Source organism: Entelurus aequoreus, linkage group LG24 (assembly GCF_033978785.1).
Source record: "Entelurus aequoreus isolate RoL-2023_Sb linkage group LG24, RoL_Eaeq_v1.1, whole genome shotgun sequence".
NCBI classification, from domain to species: Eukaryota; Metazoa; Chordata; class Actinopteri; order Syngnathiformes; family Syngnathidae; genus Entelurus; species Entelurus aequoreus.
In genome coordinates, this window is record NC_084754.1 from 29,230,853 (window position 1) to 29,252,786 (window position 21,934).

At 38.2% G+C, this 21,934-nt stretch overlaps 1 protein-coding gene across 5 annotated transcripts in view; it reads right to left on the reverse strand.

Annotated features, from left to right (window-relative positions):
• Positions 1-61: 61 nt before the first annotated feature.
• Positions 62-21,934, reverse strand: part of zc3h18 (zinc finger CCCH-type containing 18) — a 64,924-nt gene continuing 43,051 nt past the window's right edge. For 4 of the 5 annotated variants that reach the window (XM_062035777.1, XM_062035776.1, XM_062035775.1 and 1 more), the window contains 9 exons: positions 19,720-19,812; positions 17,274-17,543; positions 15,485-15,595; positions 13,001-13,009; positions 12,597-12,805; positions 12,213-12,526; positions 9,754-9,847; positions 9,536-9,632; positions 62-1,089 (listed from right to left, as the gene is read on the reverse strand). In XM_062035777.1, the coding sequence (XP_061891761.1) occupies positions 891-1,089; positions 9,536-9,632; positions 9,754-9,847; positions 12,213-12,526; positions 12,597-12,805; positions 13,001-13,009; positions 15,485-15,595; positions 17,274-17,543; positions 19,720-19,812 (1,396 nt within the window). In that variant the 3' untranslated portion in view covers positions 62-890. The remainder of the gene's footprint in view (positions 1,090-9,535; positions 9,633-9,753; positions 9,848-12,212; positions 12,527-12,596; positions 12,806-13,000; positions 13,010-15,484; positions 15,596-17,273; positions 17,544-19,719; positions 19,813-21,934) is intronic. The other variant, XM_062035778.1, reaches the window with a different exon arrangement.

Below are 21,934 nucleotides of genomic sequence, written 5' to 3' on the forward strand. Positions count from 1 at the left end.
AATTCTCTTAACAAAAATGAATCACTTGGTGTGTAGCATTAATGCCATTGACAAAAATGCCGACTGTGCTCTTTATCAAAATAGTTTATTTAGAAGGCTTTTGTCACAAAAGCAAGATTTTATGTCTCTAAATGTCCCCGTTACAACCTCTCTTTTCCCCCCCCAACTACAAATGACACAAATAAAACATTGATTTATAACTTGAGAAGAGCTAAGAGGAAAATAAAATGCTGTCGTTTGTTTAATGAAAATTTAAAAAAAATAAAATAAAAAAAAATAACTATCACTGCTATGCATGATAACTGTCGAGAGAGCACCTGATGACTTAACTCTTGCTGTGTCAAAAAGTGTGTTTAACCGGAGCCTGCAAACTACCATCCCTTTCAATGGCCAAATACAGACTGGCAGCAGATTGTTCCAAAGGAATCGGAACCTGCAGATTCACTTGACTAGAGCAACATGTCGTAAAGAAAGCGAAACAGATCTGACAGAAGCAAACAATTGAAGGGGAGCAGACAAATATATGTAGAATCTGCAAGTCATCATCAAGTGGGCAACACACATGTTGTTCTCTCCATTTCTGAATAGTCAACTGACAAAGTAGTCAGAAATGTCCAAAGAAATCCTTCCTTCTCAGCATGCCTTTTGTTCCGCCCAGTTTGTTCTTAACCACGGGCTGCAACTCAGCAGAATGTGGTCATAAGGGAGTGAAAAAGCTCTAAGATGAAACCCAACTCTTGTTTATGTATGTACACAAGAACCATACAGCGTTTGTGTACGTCCATTGTAGGCGGCAGAGTACAGCAGGAGTCACTGAGAATAGTTTCCAACTCCAACTGGCTGTGGTTCTCAATGCTGCGTAGGTGAAGGGGTGAGGAGAGTGCTCCCGCTCATTTGCCAGGGATCTTTGCTCTTTTACGAGCGATGGCATCTTCTACGGCCTTCAGCTGTTTTAGGAGCTCCTCGCGGCGAGACAGAGTGTTGCTGGGTTTGCCGGCTGCTGGGGCGGAGCCGGGAGCTGCAGGCTTGCCAGGCTGCACTGCAGGCCCTTTTCCAGATGACTTTGGAGGTGGTGACAGGGGACGTTTTCTACAAAACAGAAGAACATGATTTATTCGTGGAGTTGTTGTAATATTGTGATGACATTAGATTTCGAGGGCCAATCGGAGATTAGTGAGTTGAAATAGATTGATAACCGATCTACTTATGCAACGGACCAATACTGTATGTCTATTTGAAGAACATGCCTTATTTACTGCATGATGTAAGAACAAAAGGTTTTCACTAGGAGCATCCTTATTCAATACTGATATTGGTTCAATATAAGCAAAAAAACAAGTATCGGAAGATATCGGCTTGCATCTAAAATCTCTGATACAAGCAGTCCTGAAAAGCTGAACAGTCTAAATGTCTTCCAATCAGCACATACATTTGGTCCTTTCTTGTATTTTAATCAAGTAATTTACAAAAGGTAAACATGTAGCTACTAGGAGCTAGCAGCTACACCACAACTAAGCACACAATTGCACACAAGCGAGACGTACGGTACATGATACTGTAAGTTAAGGCTGCAGCTAACGATTATTTTTCTATCGATTAATCTATAGATTATTTTTTCGATTAATCGGTTAATCTATAGATTATTTTTTCCGATTAATCTATAGATTATTTTTCCTTTTACCGATTATTTTTTTATTCAAAATGAAGATGAAAAAATAAATGTAGGCCCGTTTTTTCAAAAGGCATGGCTTTTATTTACAAAAAAAAAGAAGTATGGCCACCCAGTCAACATTGACAACAACATGACTAAATATTCTGTAACAATGTAAACATTTAAAACTTTTAACATTTAACAAAATTAAAAGTAGCTTATTTGCTTTTTAATGTGCAAATATAAGAGTCAACATCCAGTGCAAATCTTAATATTCTGCAATAGTATAAGCATTTCAAAAGTAAAAGTATTGCTTATTTTGCTTTAAAATGTGCAAAAATAAAGATAAACATCCAATACAAAAAAGTGCAAAACGAAATATTCTGTAACAACAGTGTAAACATTTCAACAAAAGTGAAAGTATTGCTTATTTGCTAAAATGTGCAAAAATAAAGATAAACATCCAATACAAAAAAGTGCCAATCTAAATATTCTGGAGCACTGTAAACATTAAGTATTGCTTTTAAAATGTGCAAAATAAACATCCAGTCCAACACAGTACACAATAACCAATTCTACTCATTCCAGTGAGTGTCTAACAGTTGTAATGAAGAAAGGTTAGCATGTCTACATGCTTTGGTTCTTTTCTTATTTACAATATTCCCAGCAGCTGAAAATAGGCGCTCAGAAGGGGTCGATGTGGCTGGAACTGAGAGCTAATTAGCCTTCACCTCAAGCCAGGATTGCGAGTGAGCTGAGCTGCAGTTTAAGTTTCTAGAAGGTCAACGGGCTCATAGTGATGTTACTAGTAGTTGACTGGGAGGTGTTTATTATCATTTGGGGAGAGTCCGCTGCCTGATGCTCACCTGCTAAACACCTATCTGCTCCACCCTGAAGCGCTGACTACATGCGCTCTGAATACGCACTGCTGATTGGCTGATAATGCTTCGTGTGTACCAATCAGATGGTTGTGTGGGTGGGACAATGCTGCGTGTGTACCAATCAGATGGTTGTGTGGGTGGGACAATGCTGCGTGCTGAGACAGAGGCAGACGGAGCAAAGCAGCTTGCTAAGACTTTAGCTTAGAAACTCGTTCGGTACACCCCCGTACCGAACCGAAAGCCCCGTACCGAAACGGTTCAATACAAAACACGTACCGTTACACCCCTAGCAGATACAAATGACACATTCATGTTTTTGTGTAATGATGACAACGTATGCTCGCGCGGACGATTGACTAGTTGATGGTTTTCTTTCAAATGTTCGTTCATAGCCGTTGTGCTGCTATGATAGGCCATTTCCGCTCGACACAGTGTGCATACAACAACATTATTAGGCCGTTTATTGAAATACTCCCACACTTTTGACCACTTTTGGCATGCTTTTCCCCCCTCGCTCGCACCGCTCGCATCGTCTTCTTTGATCGTCTGCTTTGCGCTTCGCCATGACGGTAGTGTGACGTCATTATGCGACGCGTCGACGCACAAAAACGGCGTCGACGTATTTACGTAACCGATGACGTCGACTACGTCGACGCGTCGTTTCAGCCTTACTGTAAGTGTCCTTAAATGTTTGTAGTTGCATATTACTTACAGATACAAAGTGCATTAGAATATCCAGTAAAAGGCGTGTCCGCATCATTCAAAACACTGCGTCATGCGCTTAATTTAATGAATTATTAACCCCCTCCACTTCAAAAGCATGAATCTGTAAATGAAAAATAGCATGTTTTCTTTATTTTTTATTATGTTTGTTTTATTTTTTTAAATGTTGAACAATATAAAAAAAATTATTCCTCTTAAGTTTAGATATCTATATTTTCAAGTCTGTGTATTTGTTCCTTCTAAAAACACGAATAAAAAATCAAGTAAAAGAAAAAAAAAGCATAAAAAACCCCCCAAAGTTTGTGTTCTTTATACCTTCTTCCATTGTACTCAGAGTAATTTCACTTGATCAAACCTCTAACGTTCTACACTACAAAATAATAGAAGAATGTACTAGGATTTGTGCTGATATCGTATGGGATTAGTATCGGTATTGGCCAATACTCAAGGCTCCAATATCGGTATCGTATCAGATGTGGAAAAGGGTGTATCAAGAATATTGAGGCTGCAATTTTTTATTCTACAGTTTTAATAAAAAACATTTTATTAAATAATGTGCTATTCAGTACAAATCATATAAGGTTTATATTTACAAGCTGTTATGTTGTGGCAGTCATGAGTCAGTGATATTATTCGTATTTGAGTTTCGATATTCTGAAGGGGAGTCAAGATGAAGGCACACTTAGGAGAACCTGATGTGACAATGACATATGATTGGTGGACAGTAAAGAAATGCGTTGGTTTGTAACGCTGTCGACATTAACGGGTTTCTACCTCTTCTAAAACGCAATAGCGTGTCAGTCAGGATGCGACAGTATGAACACAGCATGTACTCGTTTTAATGAGATGTATTATTAGATATTACACAAATTTGTGTTGTTCCTTATAAAAAAAAAGTTAGGATTTTGAAGTTTTGTTCGGAGAGAATAGCAAATATTAGCATGTTTAAACTACATAATGTATTAAAGTAGCACCGCATCAAAAAAAAAAGTTTTTTTTTTTTTTTTTTTTTTTAATTTGTGGCGGACGTAATTCTTTCGTGGCGGGCCGCCACAAATAAATGAATGTGTGGAAAACACTGTGCTAATGATGTCTTTAGCATTAATTATGGAGGGTTTGCTTGATTCTTTAACAAATGCTTTGATTGTTTTCCTCTTATACATATCACATTTATATGTCTTTTTGTAAAGTACCACAACTGTGTATGTGTTCATATCTATTTCCCCCCATACAATACACTTATTACTACAGATGTCCCGATCAGGATCAGGGATCAGATCAGGGCCAATATAGGCCTTTTTTAAACGATATGTGATCGGCTGATGAGCTGTCGAGTCAGGCCGATCTTCACCACAGCTGTGTCCCAGTTAGGGTTGCAATGGTTCGTCGAGTAGTTTAATTTAATTGGGAAAAATAAATACATTTGTATTTTGTTGCTTCCATGATTTTTTAATAAGTAAATTTAGAGAGCGGTCACAAAATTGGTGACGTAACTTGTGCTGCCCGTGACATGGCTTGTGTGTGCATTGGGGGGCACGGACAACGGATAAAAATATATATGTACATATATATATTTTTTTACAACCAGTAATGGAATATTAATATATAACACCCCGACAATTAAATTACGTCAGCAGAGTGAATCACTCCATTAAGGCACGTTCCTCTTTTAACCCAGACAGACCAAGACAAACATCCCTCCTGCTGATAAGCGTGACGTCTATTGAGGATGGAATATTATTATGAAATTTCCACAATTGACTGACTACATGTTATATACAGTCGTGGTCAAAAGTTTACATACACTTGTAAAGAACATAATGTCATGGCTGTCTTAGGATTCCAATAATTTCTACAACTCTTATTTTTTTGTGATAGAGTGATTGGAGCACATACTTGTTGGTCACAAAAAACATTCATGAAGTTTGGTTCTTTTATGAATTTATTATGGGTCTACTGAAAATGTGACCAAATCTGCTGGGTCAAAAGTATACATACAGCAATGTTAATATTTGGTTACAAAGGGACAAGCGGTAGAAAATGGATGGATGGATGGATGGATGTCCCTTGGCAAGTTTCACTGCAATAAGGCGCTTTTGGTAGCCATCCACAAGCTTCTGGTTGAATTTTTGACCACTCCTCTTGACAAAATTGGTGCAGTTCAGCTACATTTGTTGTTTTTTTGACATGGACTTGTTTCTTCAGCATTGTCCACATGTTCTCAATGGTGTTTAAGTCAGTACTGTGGGAAGGCCATTCTAAAACCTTTATTCTCGTCTGATTTAGCCATTACTTTACCACTTTTGATGTGTTTGGGGTCATTGTCCTGTTGGAACACCCAACTGCGATCAAGACCCAACCTCCGGGCTGATGATTTCAGGTTGTCCTGAAGAATTGAGGTAATCCTCCTTTTTCATTGTCCCTTTTACTCTCTGTAAAACACCTGTTCCATTGGCAGCAAAACAGACCCAGAGCATAATACTACCACCACCATGCTTGACGGTAGGATTGGTGTTCCTGGGATTACATGCCTCACCTTTTCTCCTCCAAACATATTGCTGGGTATTGTTGCCAAGCAGCTCAATTTTTGTTTCATCTGACCACAGAACTTTTCCCAGAAGGTCTTATCTTTGTCCATGTGATCAGCAGCAAACTTTAGACGATCCTTAAGGTGTCACTTCTGGAGCAAGGGCTTCCTTCTTGCATGGTAGCCTCTCAGTCCATGGCGATGCAAAACACGCTTGACTGTGGTCACTGACACCTGTGTTCCAGCAGCTTCCAGTTCATTGCAGACCTGGTTTTTGGTGGTTCTCGGTTGACTCTTGATCATCCTGAACAATTTTCTCTCAGCAGCAGGTGATAGCTTGCGTTTTCTTCCTGATCGTGGCAGTGACAAAACTGTGCCATGCATTTTATACTTACAAACAATTGTCTGCACAGTTGCTCTTGGGACCTTAAGCTGCTTTGAAATGGCTCCAACTGACTTTCCTGACTTGTTCAAGTCAATGATAATTTTTTTCAGATCTGTGCTGAGTTTGTTTGACTTTCCCACTGTCGCGTTTGTAACAGAGTCTAATGACTGCATCACATGAGCCCTATTTAAATGGGCTCAGAGAAGTCAACAGGTGTTGTCAATCATAATCACTCACATGAAGGTAAGAGGCCATGCCATAGAGCTAATTTGATTGTAACTTTTCTACAACACCAAAATTGATAATGTATGTTGCTGTATGTATACTTTTGACCCAGCAGATTTGGTCACATTTTCAGTCGACCCACAATAAATTCATAAGAGAACCAAACTTCATAAATGTTTTTTGTGACAAACAAGTATGTTCATTAATCACACTATCACAAAAAAATAAGAGTTGTAGAAATTATTGGAAACTCAAGACAGTGTATGTAAACATTTGATCGCGACTGTACATACATACATATAAATATACATATAAATAAACACATACATATATAGATATGAGACCAGGGATCTTGGGCTCGAAAAGGTTGGTGACCACTGCTGTAGCGTTTCTGTTGTTACTCTGTACTTTTGTTTAAAAACGGTTCTAACTTGATTGTCAGTTAAGTAATGTGCAACTCTACCTCTGTCTACATGTTCAATACCGAAGTGCAATTTTGTTAGTGAATACTTATTTAACCATTTTCTTTGTTTTAGTTGTGTATATTTGAGGCCTCACCCCCAGCCCCTCCTTAACATATGTATTGCTCTTGTTGTGATTTTTATTCAAGTGCAAAATTTAGCTAACAAAGTATATTTTATTATTTGTTTGTTTTATTTTTTGTTTTTATTTAAAAGTTTTCATTCCAATTTCAGTGTTAAAATATACAAGAAATACAAGTTTACTGCATTTGAAAGTGTATACATGCATTATTATTGAGTATTATAATTACATCAATGGTTAATTTGGTCTCATAAAAATAATAGCAAATATATCGTTTGTCAGCAAGCAATAATTTGTAGGTCAATATATCGTCAAGAAATTGTGTTATTGGCCCAGGCCTATACTTCCCGATGAAAGCACTAAATGGAAAGACCTGCAGTGAACGAACTCATCCATAAGATTGTGCCATAGCACAAACAATGAAACACCTTCTCAGTGTATTTACTTGTTTTTTTTTGATAATTATTTTTATTATGACCGTCATCGAAGAAAATCCAGCCACAGGGTTCAAAGTGTAGGAAAAAAGAAGCGGCTCATAATTTGGAATTTACAATAATATTTATTTTCAATATATATGTATATATAAAAAAAGGCTGATACCGATAAAAAGAGGCCAATACCGTAGGTTACAGTGACAAATATCGGCCCGGCCGATATTTGGTGGATCCCTAATGCAAACAGTGCTACAACGCAGTGGCGGTCAACAATTACGTCAAATTTGTATCTTGAAGTTCGAAACCCCGGCTTTGAAGAAAAATTAAGAATGGTCAGCAAATCTTAAGTTTCAAACTCCGATAGGGGACGTTGTTGCTTTGTCAGTTAGTTAGCAAAAAGCTCAAAAAGTTATGGGCAGATTTTCATGAAACGTCAGTAAATACCCGAAATGGGATAAGGAACAAGTACAATTTTTAGATTTTAGGCATGATCTGGATATTTTCTACTATATTACCTTACATTTCCATGTGTGTGTGCATGCTAACGGCCCTGCAGGGAGAAAGACAATGGAGACAGACAAGCGTGCTTTCTCCCGTTTCTTTTATTCCGCTATGAATAGCCCAAAAAGTTACTAGCGGATTTTCACAAAATGTCTGAAATAGGATAAGGAACAAGTAATTGTTTAATCTTGCTATAAATAGCTCAAAGAGTAGGTCTTTTTTTATTTTTTTTAATCAAACTTTCAGGAAATGTCCTACATAGAATAATAAACAAGTCATTACATTTAGGGGCTGAGCAGAATCATTTCTACTACAGTACTTTACGTTTGGGTTACGAAATTAAATTTGTGTGTGTGTGTGCATGCTCGCAGCCCCCCCTCCACCCACAGATACAAAGACCGTGGCTGACTGACAAGAGGCTTCACTCAGTTTATTTCATTCCGCTATAGATATCTGAAAAATTTATAGGCAAATTTTCATCTACACCTTTCAGTAAATGTCAGGAATGGGATATAGATCAAGCGTTTACCTTATGGCCCTGATCCGATCACATTTTTTTTTTTCTTCACAAATTTCACAATTGGGAGGTAGGAGCTGATGAAGGTCTGTGCTTTCTGAGTGCATTTCCATTTACTGATGTTATCGTGGCCGCAATAATACTGTCTTTCTTATTATTAGCAAAAAGCCACACCTAGCGGTTAAAGGCTGAAAGTTCCAATGAAACAAAATGTAATTTATTTTATTTTATTTATTTATTTTTAATCAGGCACTCTCATCTATTACGTAAATAAATAGACAGTGTAAGTACACTGAGTTTACATATATTTTTGTGACTGAAAAAAAAGTGTTTAAGTCCCACAATGAAGCAGAACAAAAACAACCTGCAAAACTGCATTATACTACCTCAAAATATTGTTCCAATTGTTGTCATATATTTGTCATTATATCTATTTTCAGATAACCCAAAACTTGTTATCACTGTTAGTTCATCTTTATTTAGTGTTTGTTATTATTATTAAATCCGAGGTTCTGTAACTTATTGTTAAAGAAGTTATTTAAAAAAAATTTGTTGACAAAGATATTTTCTATTAAACTTTGGGGTAATTTCTATAGTCTCTGTGGTATCAAAAAGGTACCGTGCGTTGAAAATTTTAATGACATTTGTTAACAAGCTGAACATTTTTGTATCGTTACAACAAGGACTAGGCGAAAACTGTATTACGATATGAAGTGTTTTATATCGGTCAATATCGATAATTATATTTTTTATGATATATTTATCTAAAAAAAGGACAAGGAGAAAAATATATTGAATGTAAACGTTTTTATTTCAAATTTAACCTTCCTCTGATTATAATCCCCTCAGCTGTGACGGGAGAAAGAAAATGTGAAGTAAATTATATTTAACACCTTTTCTCTAATGACTCAAAGCTCTTTACTTTGAAAAATCCATTATCTACATTTACGAGCAAATTACGGCGCAGGACCAAAAGAAAAAGAAAAAAAAATCTAAAGTTTTATCGAACGCATGTTTTATTGATATTGTTTGCGTGTCTCCTGTTATATATATTGACATTGTTTTCTTGCCCAGCCGTAGTTACAACCCTAATGACATTGATACAGAGTATAACCATAGTGAAGTGAACTGATGAAAGTTTAACTAACCTGTCTCCCTGGGGGGGCATTGGCCGGGCTCCTTGGCCTCTGTGACGATCCATTCGTGGGGAAAGTGGGGCTCGTCCTGATATCCTCTTCTCACGAGCTGAAATAGGTTAGTGTCAAGTACAGAGGAGTTATTTGGGTCCCTTTAACAACTTTGACAATGGGAAAAAAATTGTGTACCACTCCGCTTTGTGGGACTTGGACTTTAGGATGTTTCTCACCTCTGTCTGGTGACATGGCCATTCTCTTGCTGAGGGGGGAACTAGTTCGGTTGTCAGAGGGAAGGTACCGCTTTCTACTGCCCTTTTCACCCTGCTGTAGGGACGGGAACACATCAAAATAAAGCATTAAAAACCTGAAACGAAAGCCTGGGTGATATAGCTTTAAAATTAAATCTCAAATTTCCCCTCTACTTTAAAAAAAACAACAAATAAAAATTATGGAAATATTTTATAACAAGTTTCGCTTTTATTTGATCAAAACTAGTAGTTTGAATAGAGTAGGTATTTAATAATAAACGGTATAACGATAAACTGGGGTAAAACTACTGACGGTTAGCATTACCAGTTTTAGTTCAAATTATCGTTAAACTTTATTTGATAGCCACACTTGGATAAACTCACGGACTGTAGAAACTGCTTATCTACTGGAGAAGCAAGCTAGCGCTAGCTTAAATGCTGACAAATACAGGAGACATTCATGTCTTACACCCATTAAGAAACTACATACCCAAAACTTGTATAAACACATTACTGTCAAAGCAACTACGCTATTGAATTGTGTAAATTGAAACGACAGGCTGTACTTTCACTTGAATGAATAAGTGCCCCAACACCTGTTTTTCTTTATCATTAAAAAAACACTAAAACCTTTACAAATTGAAACAGAAGATTAAACACTCAAATGAAAACAACGTGGCTCTTAAATATCCAGAACAATAGTTAATGTTTCCTGTGCCAAGAAAGTAAATTGTGTGTCTATCTAATTATGTTTTTTAAAGTAAAACTTGGTTGAAATATTTCGGTGTGAGTATATGGTAAGTACTTTTTGAGCACATTCAACAACACTGTGGTAATAACTGATAATTCTGGTCACTATAAAACATGTTCATATCTTTACATCCCTAGAAAGGAGACAATACCACAACTTCGAGGGATAAATGGCATTGTTTTATTAACCAAGATTATTCATTATCTTAGGTAAATTTTACCTAAGATAATGAATAATCTTGGTTAATAAAACAATACAAATTTGAATTTTGATAAGCGTAATATGCAGTCTATATTATATTTTCACTAGGAGCACTTGTGCTACTAAAAATAAAAATTGGCAGCACGGAAAAAAATAGTAGCACAGAAAATATTTAGGTGCAATATGACATTTCTTAAATATCACAATTTCATTATTAACACTCAAACGACGTATACATTTGCACTCATACATACAAACACAATGTCATCATAAGACCTACTGCAACCCTCAAACACAGAGAACATCCCTAAACTGTGCTAGCACTGTCACTAACACTAGTGTAGGGCTGGGCAATATGGACCAAAACTAATCTCTTGATATAGTTTGGCTGAATATCAATATACGATGTAAATCCCAATATTTTTTCCTTGAAGTGAAGTTAGACAAAGTTAAACCCAAATATGTGTGTTGAGTGGTTGTATTGAAACAAATACTTCACATGAGTAACTTTTTTGAAATGTTAAAGTTTCATGTGTAGATGTACTTAAAAATACCTTTGGACATCGCATATAATGCTTTATAATGCCATTTAAGGCCTTAATTAAAAAAAAATCAATTTAATGAGGTTTTAATGCTTTTTAGTGCCCAGCGAAAGGCTGCAGGCTAGAGATGTCTAAAAGATCCATGTAACTTTCTACTGTACATTATTGTTTGTCAATGCCCTACTTCTTTCTTCTAATAACTGTAATATTTTAAAAACCTTATTTATTTAAATGTGTCCATTTTAGAAGCAAGAGCAGTGCCAGTTTTCAGACAGTAACCATGCCCTTGCCTACTACCTAATTCAATACTGCCATCTGCAATTCAAAATGTATTCCAGTCAGACAAGATTTAGGTATAGGTGATGTAGTATTTTACCTTAAAATATTTCATCTTTTTCTGTCTTTTCAAGTTTTACAGAAAAAGGTTAAAACCTTAGCACAATTAAAGGAATGGAGAAAATGTTCTGGCCCCATGGTCCACAGCTGCTTTTTTTTTCTTTTTTAATCAGCCCTTAGCATATTCTGAAAATAAACTTAATTCATTTTAAGATATATAGAGATTTCATAATTTTGTTGTCATCTATCACACGAAGCTTAAATATGAACATTTATTTTAACTAAACTTATCATATATTACATTGCATTATTATTTATTTTTGTATTAAATGTATGGACGTGGCCCCCACATCCTTACATTGTTCTGTATGCAGCCCTAAGTGGGAAAAGTTTGCGAACCCCTGCATTGTTATGTTCTACAAAACAAATCAAATGCGATCCAAACAAAACAAAACCTTTGTTATTTGCACTAACAATCTACACTGGACGCATCAGACAGAAGACTATGAACAGATAATCTAACATCAGGTGGTATACAATACATGCAGAAAAAATATATACCGGTACTCATGAATCCAGAAAATTGGGATGATTGTGACAACCAAACTAACCTTGTTGAGAAGCGTGAGTTTGATATCTTTATGGGAACCTGAACCTCCATAGCTTCCTGGGGGCGGCATACTTCCAGCAGAGTGGTGCGCAGGGTGGTGCGCAGGGTGATGAGCAGGGTGGTGCGCAGGGTGGTGCGCAGGGTGGTGCGCAGGGTGGTGCGCAGGGTGGTGAGCAGGGTGGTGAGCAGGGTGACCACCTCTACTTCCAGGAACTGGTCTGGGCATAAGGTTGCCACCTCGCGGTGGACCACTAGGTGGGTTCATCTTTCTGCGATCCTCCCTTAAGGTTTCATCTTTCTTCAAGAGCTTCTCTCCTATAAAGGAGAACAAAAGAGCGTGTTCAGTGTGACTGCATGATGCATTTGATTCCACTTGCACACTGACCCCTGTTCTTGTCTCTGTTCTGAGGAGGACGATCCCGTACCGGGCCTCCTCGTTCTTTACGGGGGTGACCTGGTGTGGGTGAACGGGTGCTGGCTGAAGACACGGGGCTCGCCAGGTCAGCATACATGTCATCAGAGTCTGCACTCCGCACCGAACTGCTGCTTGACGATGCTGATGACACAGATGACACACTGCTCACACTCAGAGACCTGCCGTGAAAAAAAACTGGTTAATCATGAGCAAAGTGATTGCATCACAGTTGTGTGGAAAAGACAGGCATTTGCACACTGCGCAACACACCCACATATTGACATAAGCATGAGTACATTTCTGCATTTGACAACAGAGACTAACTCTGCAGGCACATGCTTCCATTTATCACACGTCTTATATAATAATCTTACCTGGACTTTCTGAACGGTTTCCCAACAACAGGCCCAAAGAAGGAAGAGAGAGAAATATAATTAATGTTTGGTGGAAAACACAGTTCTAAGATGCACAAAGCTGCTGAGGGTAAACTGCTGTCATATATGTAAAAATTATATTTTATCTACCGTATTTTCCGGACCATGGTCTATTTTTGATATTTTTTCATATATTTGGAGCACCGGATTATAGGGCGCATTAAAGGAGTCATATTATTATATTTTTTCTGAATTGATAACACTTCCTTGTGGTCTACATAACATGTAATGGTGGTTCTTTGGTCAAAATGTTGCATAGATTATGTTTTACAGATCATCTTTAAGCCACTTTCTGACAGTCGCTTCCGGATGCGCCGTTCTGTGGGCGGTCTTATTTACGTGGCTCACCTTCGGCAGCGTCTTCTCCATGTCTTCTTTGTTGTAGCGGTGTAGCAGAGTGGAATAAGTGTCAAAAGATGGCGCTAACTGTTTTAATGACATTCAGACTTTACTTCAATCAATAACGGAGCAGCATCTCCTCATCCGGAAACAACCACACCGGAAATGTGTTCCGTGAAAAACTGTCCGACCGGAACTCTAATAACTAAAGTTCCTTGGGTGAATAATGTAAACTCACTACGCAGGTATGTTTTAGCGCGTTCATGGCGAGTTTACTGCCAGATATAAGTAAGAACTATACACTACTTTATATTATAAATGGCAACAGCGGAGGATGAATGTCACATAAGAAGATAGAGAAAAAGAAGAAGCTTAACAACTACGGCGTCTGCGCGGACGCGCGCAATTTTTCAGGATTTACGCAGATCCCAAATACAGATCAGCGGGTACCAGAAGGTAAGAAAAGTTTCTTTTGCATAATATTGCGAAACAAAACGCCACATATGTCTTACCTTACGCGCGCGCGCGCGCCCACACACACACACACACACACACACACACACACACACACACACACACACACACACACACACACACACACACACACACACACACACACACACACACACACACACACACACACACACACACACACACACACACACACACACACACACACACACACACACACACACACACACACACACACACACACAAAATAGTAATACTCGTATGTTTAATTTAATAAAATGTCTGTGTTCTTTACTTTACCCATCATAGTGGAGGCTACACTTATCTCTTATGTTTGACTGCCATTTACTGGTCACACTTAGTACACTATGCATCAAATAAAATAGTTTTGAGGTGGGTGAGCTCAACCAAACTTATTCCTTACATTACATAAGGCGCACTGTCGAGTTCGGAGAAAAAAAAAGGATTTTAAGTGCGCCTTAGAGTCCGGAAAATACGGTAATCATTCCTACTATAGTGCAGTAGTATACATTTGTTCTTAAGCATAATGACTTTCTTGTCTCTCATGTATTAAATTAATTATCTATCTTAAAAATCTGAAGGCACACCGGTATCCCACAATGGACTGTGTTCCTTTCAATGAACAAGGAAACAGCGTTCAAATGTTCAAAAGGCTGTTAACACATTAGTGCAGGGATATTCAACTAAATTGTTTTGGGGGCTACATATCCAGAAATTTAAGAGACCGGTTGACTAACCCACAAAATAAAAAAAAGAGGACAAAATGCAACTGCTGAAAAAGAGAAGACCTGAAGTTGTGCCTTGAGAAACATAGTTATGTAAATCGCAGGATTGGACGCCAGTGTTCTATGTTTGCTCGCAAGGTTAAAATGTCAACGCAAGAATCCCCAAATGTGTTGCCAGTCAGCCAAGTTCCTCTGTACAATAGGAGGACTCTAGTGTTTTTAGAAATGTGAGCCAAAAATGTTTGTCTCCCAAGTTTTAACTAAACTTGGGGGACTATGGTAGCATGCCTAGGCCAGATTTGGCGTCCGGGCCGCCCATTGAATAGTCCTGCATTAGTGTCCATCACCGTGACAAAACAGATACTGTAAATTCTACATAATTGCAGTTAGATATGTTAACATTCCTTGGTTAAATGTAGAATAGTAGGGTCAGTTCAGAACAGTAAGAACATAAGGATAGTGTAGTTCTTTTATGCCTTGCATTTGTGTTTAGTCAAGACAGGAAATTTGAGACTGAACGTTAATGCGTGAAAATTGTAAACATTTTTACACCAGTGCTCTGAAACAATCTCCAGCGGGCTTCTTGCATCAAAGATAATATAATATATAAATGACAAGCTATCAGTCTTGACACAGTAATAAGAAGCTGCATCATGGTGTTGACAATATATTAGGGCTGGTGATTAGTTGAAAAATTTAGTTACCGCTGTATGAAAAAACAAAATAACACTTGACTGTGTTCTGCAACACAGCTTTTCTCTAATCGAGAAATATAATCAGGTTTTAGCTCGCAAGATCTTGTGACACAAAATCTTGTCTTACCCATAGTATTTATGCAACAAAAATGTGTTAAAAAGCCTGCACGTACCTAGATTTCCTGGATCCGGAACGTGACAAGGAGTTTGAAGAGGACCTAGACCTAGAGCTTGAGCCAGAGTAACTACTGCCACTTCCGCTAGCACTCCCACTTACTGTTCGCCTAAAAGTAATAAAGAACAGTAAAAGAAAGATAGTCAACACAGCATTTACAGACATATTATAATAACTACAAATTGGGAGTTAAAGGGGCTGTCTGCAACTTGCTAATTTTTCAAACCAAAAAATATCAAAAGAACACCCGCGGCTAGCTTATGTTACCACTAGTAGTTTAACAGAACATATCTACTTTTAAAATGTCGATATTTTTCACAATTACCAATTACTATATATCGAATTATTGGCCCAAGGAAATAGTCTGGTGTTCAGGCTTATCACTCACCGCTGTCTCCTACACACCTGGAGCATGTGTACACAGACCTGTACGCACTACAGTAATCCCAAAGAAGCAACTAATAATTTGCACTCAAGTGTTTGTTACAATAGATATATTCAATAGTAGCTAACGTTAGTAGCTAAACTCTGCCAAATCGCTAACATTAGCTGACAAAATACATAGCTAATGTGTGTGCACTAGGGTTGTCCCGATACCAATATTTTGGTACCGATACCAAAATGTATTTAGAAACTTTTCTAAATAAAGGGGACCTCTAATTCTGTGCTACTTAAACAGTTTATTTCTGTTCTTTTCACTCTTAATTGTCTATTTCTGGTCCTCAAATTCATCCTGCAGGGCAGACGGTCCGATATTATCCAAAACCACAAGAGTGTCCACAGTTCTGTCAGCATCCTCTAATCATTTGTGGCAGCTTTGGGGTACCTTGAACGGCTTCCAATTTGTCGACAAACCAGAACAAAGTTTACAGCAAATGTCCTGATGTCATAATTGTTGTGAATGTACAACAAAAGAACTTGGAGAGGAAAAAGTTTATCTTTACCCCCACAAAACACACAGAAAAAGAAGCAACACCGTGGCAAAGACTGTAGCGTAGGTTACCTGTGCCGTTGCACTTCTAAACAAAATCTGAACCAAACTGACAGTTGTCAACTGTTAGCATATATTACCTCAATCGAACATGGCGGAAATGTCTGTTACAAGATACTGCAATAGTAAACAGTAAGGATGGTACTCAGTATAATCGTGCACGGGACAATCCACCTTTAATAAATATAACAATTAATTAATTAATCTTGATGTCAATAGTGATCTGATGATGAAAAAAATAGTTGGGATCATGTTGTTTTGCTATACCGCCCAGCCCTATGCTTGAATTATGCCAGAAGGTTTATGATGGTTCCAAAAAGTAATTTACTTTGGTCAAGGTGAAACTTGCATTTAAAAAAATGGATGTATGTCACTCGCTCAAGATTGAACTTTTTTTAAAAACAAAAAATACAAGACCACTATCAATGGGTACCATATGTTACCAATAGTGGTTAAAGAGAATCGATTTAACAAAATAAATGCCTATTTATGTCAAATTAGCAGGTACATTTATGTAAACATTGTCGTCCGGCCCCAATGAAATGATTGACTTTCATGGCAGTCCTGTACACGTGCACGTTGTCCTTTTTCCCTGCGGTGAGCATAGGTGGTGCGCATCTTGGATGGTCTGAACCAGGAGAAGAGCTGTTCACAATGATGACAGCTCTTTCGAACACATGCTGCCTCTAAGCATCTACCTAACTTTGACATACAGCAGATGTAAGCATACATCAGTGTCCAGGGAATTCAGATTCCTATTGGCTTTAAATGATTGTCAAAACGGTCAGACACCTACCTACGAGAAGGCTGCCGTTCTTTCTGTCTTCCTTCCCTCTGGTTGGGAGTTTTGCCAGGTTCCCGTGAAGAAGGGTTTCTACCAATTCCACCACTTCCCTCAACAACCATGCCTCCGGACTCTCGAAGATTGAGAGGAGGCTTTCCTCCCTCTGGCAAGGGTTTTAAAGGCCTGCCAACTGCTCCACCAGTTGGTGGCGGACTCTGGGCTTTCTTTACGGGAGGCTTATCTCTGCGTGGAGGAGGCGCAGCTGCCTGCTTCAGTGCCATTCTAAGGATAGGAGAAAGGCACACTTTTTAAAACACACTGCACATGGCTGACATGTAAGCAAAAAAGGTTTCTGTCAGAGATGCTAAATTGTTTGGAAAAATGTTGGCGGGTAATCGAGTGAGCAGATCTTAATCAGCATTGAACATTTTGAGTTTGTGAGGTTTGATGTATTGTAAGTATCAATTAAATATCCTGCAACCTTTGTAGTAAGACACTTTCATATTGCAGGAGCACCTGAGCAATGCACGACTAATTGAAGGCAAAATACATTGTGGTCGATTTGGACGAGCGTTGACAAGTTGCTTAGCTCTTAAGCTAAGTAGCTACGAAATAGTGGTTTTGGCGTTTTGAATGATACCTTTGGCTCATATTGAGCATGAATGCAGCAATAATGCACTTCCTAGGCTGCATGATATAGATATCTCATAATGTTAAAAAAGACAGCCTCTATTTGTGCTAAGATCCCAAAAATAGATCATGAATAATAAATATTGCCCTTTTAAATCAAACATTGATTGATTGATTGATTGAGACTTTTATTAGTAGGTTGCACAGTGAAGTACATATTCCGTACAATTGACCACTAAATGGTAACACCCGAATAAGTTTTTCAACTTGTTTAAGTCGGGGTCCACTTAAATTGATTCATGATACAGATATATACTATCATATATACTATCATCATAATACAGTCATCACACAAGATAATCACATTGAATTATTTACAATCAGGAGTGTGGAGGGGGGGTGGGGTGGGGGGGTGGGGATATGGACATCAAGTAGTGGACATAGAGAGAGAGAGAGAGAAAGAGAGAGAGATCAGAAGGCATAAGAAAAAGAATCTGCATTTGATTGTTTACATTTGATTATTAGCAATCCGGGGAGGGTGTTAGTTTAGGGTTGTAGCTGCCTGGAGGTGAACTTTTATAGCGGTTTTGAAGGAGGATAGAGATGCCCTTTCTTTTATACCTGTTGGGAGCGCATTCCACATTGATGTGGCATAGAAAGAGAATGAGTTAAGACCTTTGTTAGTTCGGAATCTGGGTTTAACGTGGTTAGTGGAGCACCCCCTGGTGTTGTGGTTATGGCGGTCATTTACGTTAAGGAAGTAGTTTGACATGTACTTCGGTATCAGGGAGGTGTAGCGGATTTTATAGACTAGGCTCAGTGCAAGTTGTTTAACTCTGTCCTCCACCTTGAGCCAGCCCACTTTAGAGAAGTGGGTAGGAGTGAGGTGGGATCTGGGGTGGAGGTCTAGAAGTAACCTGACTAGCTTGTTCTGAGATGTTTGGAGTTTAGATTTGAGGGTTTTGGAGGTGCTAGGGTACCAGGAGGTGCATGCGTAATCGAAAAAGGGTTGAACGAGAGTTCCCGCCAGAATCCTCAAGGTGCTTTTGTTGACCAGAGAGGAAATTCTGTAGAGAAATCTTGTTCGTTGGTTAACCTTTTTGATTACCTTGGTTGCCATTTTATCACAGGAAAGGGTAGCCTCTAGAATGGAACCTAGGTAGGTGACCTCATCTTTCCTGGTGATGACACTGTCACCTACTTTTATGGTGAAGTGATTGACTCTCTTAAGTTTGATGTGGGACCCAAACAGGATGGATTCTGTTTTACCCAAGTGGATTGATAGCTTGTTGTCAGCGAGCCAGGTGCAAGTTTTACAGAGCTCAGCACTGAGGATTTTCTCCACCTGTGACTTGTCCTTGCCGGATACCAGCAGGGCAGAGTCATCCGCAAACAAAAACAAATCACAGTCACATGCCGATGACATGTCGTTTATGTATATAAGGAACAGTAAAGGTCCCAATATACTGCCTTGGGGGACTCCACAGCTCACCGAGAGGGGGGGGGACATGGTGCCGTTCACCTCTACCACCTGCTCCCTCCCCTCCAAGTAAGACTGCATCCAGCTCCAAGAGGTTTTGTTAAATCCGATTGCTCTGAGCTTATCCAACAGTATAGCGTGGTTAACGGTGTCAAAGGCCTTCTGAAGGTCCAGCATGACCATGCCGCAGTATTTGCCCGCGTCCACCACATCAGCTCTTATGGTGAAGTGACTATAAATAAAACACTGGTCAAATGTCTTGTTTGTATTGGAAACATTAAATTAAGTAATTGTTACAGCCTTTTAATCAATTCAAAGGGAAAAAAACATTACATGCACACAATTTACCCTTTAGCAAGCACTGGAGGAAGGTCTGGTTTGTTTTTGGCATTCCTTGGTGCAGCTGGACTAGGTGAGGGAGATGAGGAGAATGATCTCGACCTGAATCAAGAACAAAAATTAAGCTCAATTCAGCACACACATTTCTGTTGTAATTCTGAGAGTACACAATTATGCTTTTATGCTACGCTTACAAACCAGGTACGTGACAGGAAACCAATGTACCATAATTTCCAGTCAATAAGCCACTACTGCCTCCACTACACTTTGAACCCTGCGGCTGATTTATGGATTTTTTCCGGGTTCACAGCCTCCACATGCCAGCAATAATTAAGGCCTCGAGACAGACCAGTGAAATTCCCTAACAGGTCACGGAGGACCAATTCAATTGTTCATACGCTCACCCTCATCACGGTAAAGACACAACGCTGTCCCAAAGCCGAAAGCGATCAATCCAGCAATAAAAAAAAAAAAAGGTTTTTTTTGTACATTTTAACAATGTAATTGGAATGTAAAGATTTTAATATCGAAGTTAAATAAAAAACTAGTAATAAAAATAAAATATATTTTAAAATTTTGCACTCAAATGAAAATCACAATCAAAAGCAACAAATAGGTTTTGTCTTTGTTAAGGTGTGAGAGAACCAAATACACAACCAAACACTAAATAAAATTACCGGTACTAGATAAAGATATTGTGACCATAATGATCACATTTACCATTATCATTGTGGTTTTGTTGAATTTGCTCAAAAAGTACTTATAACACACTAAAATCTTTTCACCAAGTTGCATTTTTTTAAATAACTAAAATAAATAGCCACACAATAAACATACTTTCTTGGCAGGGGAAACAAATATTGTCCTGGCTTCATAAGAGACATATTATTTTTATTTGTTTGTTGAAATGTGTTTTTTCTTCTTCCATTTTAATTTGTAAACCTTTTAAAATGTGTTTTTTTAAATTAAATTGGGTGCACCTGTTCTTTTCACCTCCGGTTTATGTAACATCACGCGAGTTTACTACCTGTTGAACGGCCGTCCGTCTGTTTCAACGTGACACAAATTTATATCGATAATTTAATGCAAAAGACAGCACATCACATCCTTTATGTTTATTGTAAATTCTGTATTTTAGTTGTTTATATATCAATGTGTTTATAAAATTTTTGATTGGGCTACATTTCTTAGAGGGAAAAGACGTTAACGTAGCTTGTTTTCATATTAGTGCTTAAGCGAGCTCGCAAACTAACGCAAATCCTTCCATTAGTTTATCAAACTGCAGTTTTCATTTAGGGGTTGTCCATCCATCCATCCATTTTCTACCGCTTGTCCCTTTCAGGTTTTCGTTAATTTAAATTTAATACGGTCATATTAACGGTCGAGTGTTCTACAGCAGTTATTATTGTCGTTATTGTACATGTATTGCAGTACAAACGCCCACAGCTGCTGAAACAGTTACAAAAGAGTGACCGCTCTTGTAACCCATAAAAACGCATGCATGTGGTGGCGGTTATCGACGCTGGAAATGATACTGATGCCATCTTCATTTATTGTTTGGTTAATTTACTTTTTGAATATCTGCCCAGGCCTATGAATAAGTGGGGCATAGCTATAGTCTTAACCAAGCTTGGACATTATGTAGCAGATAGGGCTTTTTACTACCGTGGCACACAGATCGACTGTGCAAAATTAATATCAAAAGCGGAAAAAAAAAGGTCGAAAAGTCTGCCATGACTCGCAGTTGCAAACAAAGAACACGTTCTCTTCGCTGTTGACAGAAATTGCGTTCATTGCTACGCATTTTTTGATCACTCTACCAAGAAAAGAACGTTACGGTAAGACCAAATACAACTCCGTTTCCATATGAGTTGGGAAATTGTGTTAGATGTAAATATAAACGGAATACAATGATTTGCAAATAATTTTCAACCCGTATTCAGTTGAATATGCTACGACAACATATTTGATGTTCAAACTGATAAACATTTTTTTTTTGCAAATAATCATTAACTTTAGAATTTGATGCCAGCAACACGTGACAAAGAAGTTGGGAAAGGTGGCAATGAATACTGATAAAGTTGAGGAATGCTCTTTAAACACTTATTTGGAACATCCCACAGGTGAACAGGCAAATTGGGAACAGGTGGGTACCATGATTGGGTATAAAAGTAGATTCCATGAAATGCTCAGTCATTCACAAACAAGGATGGGTCGAGGGTCA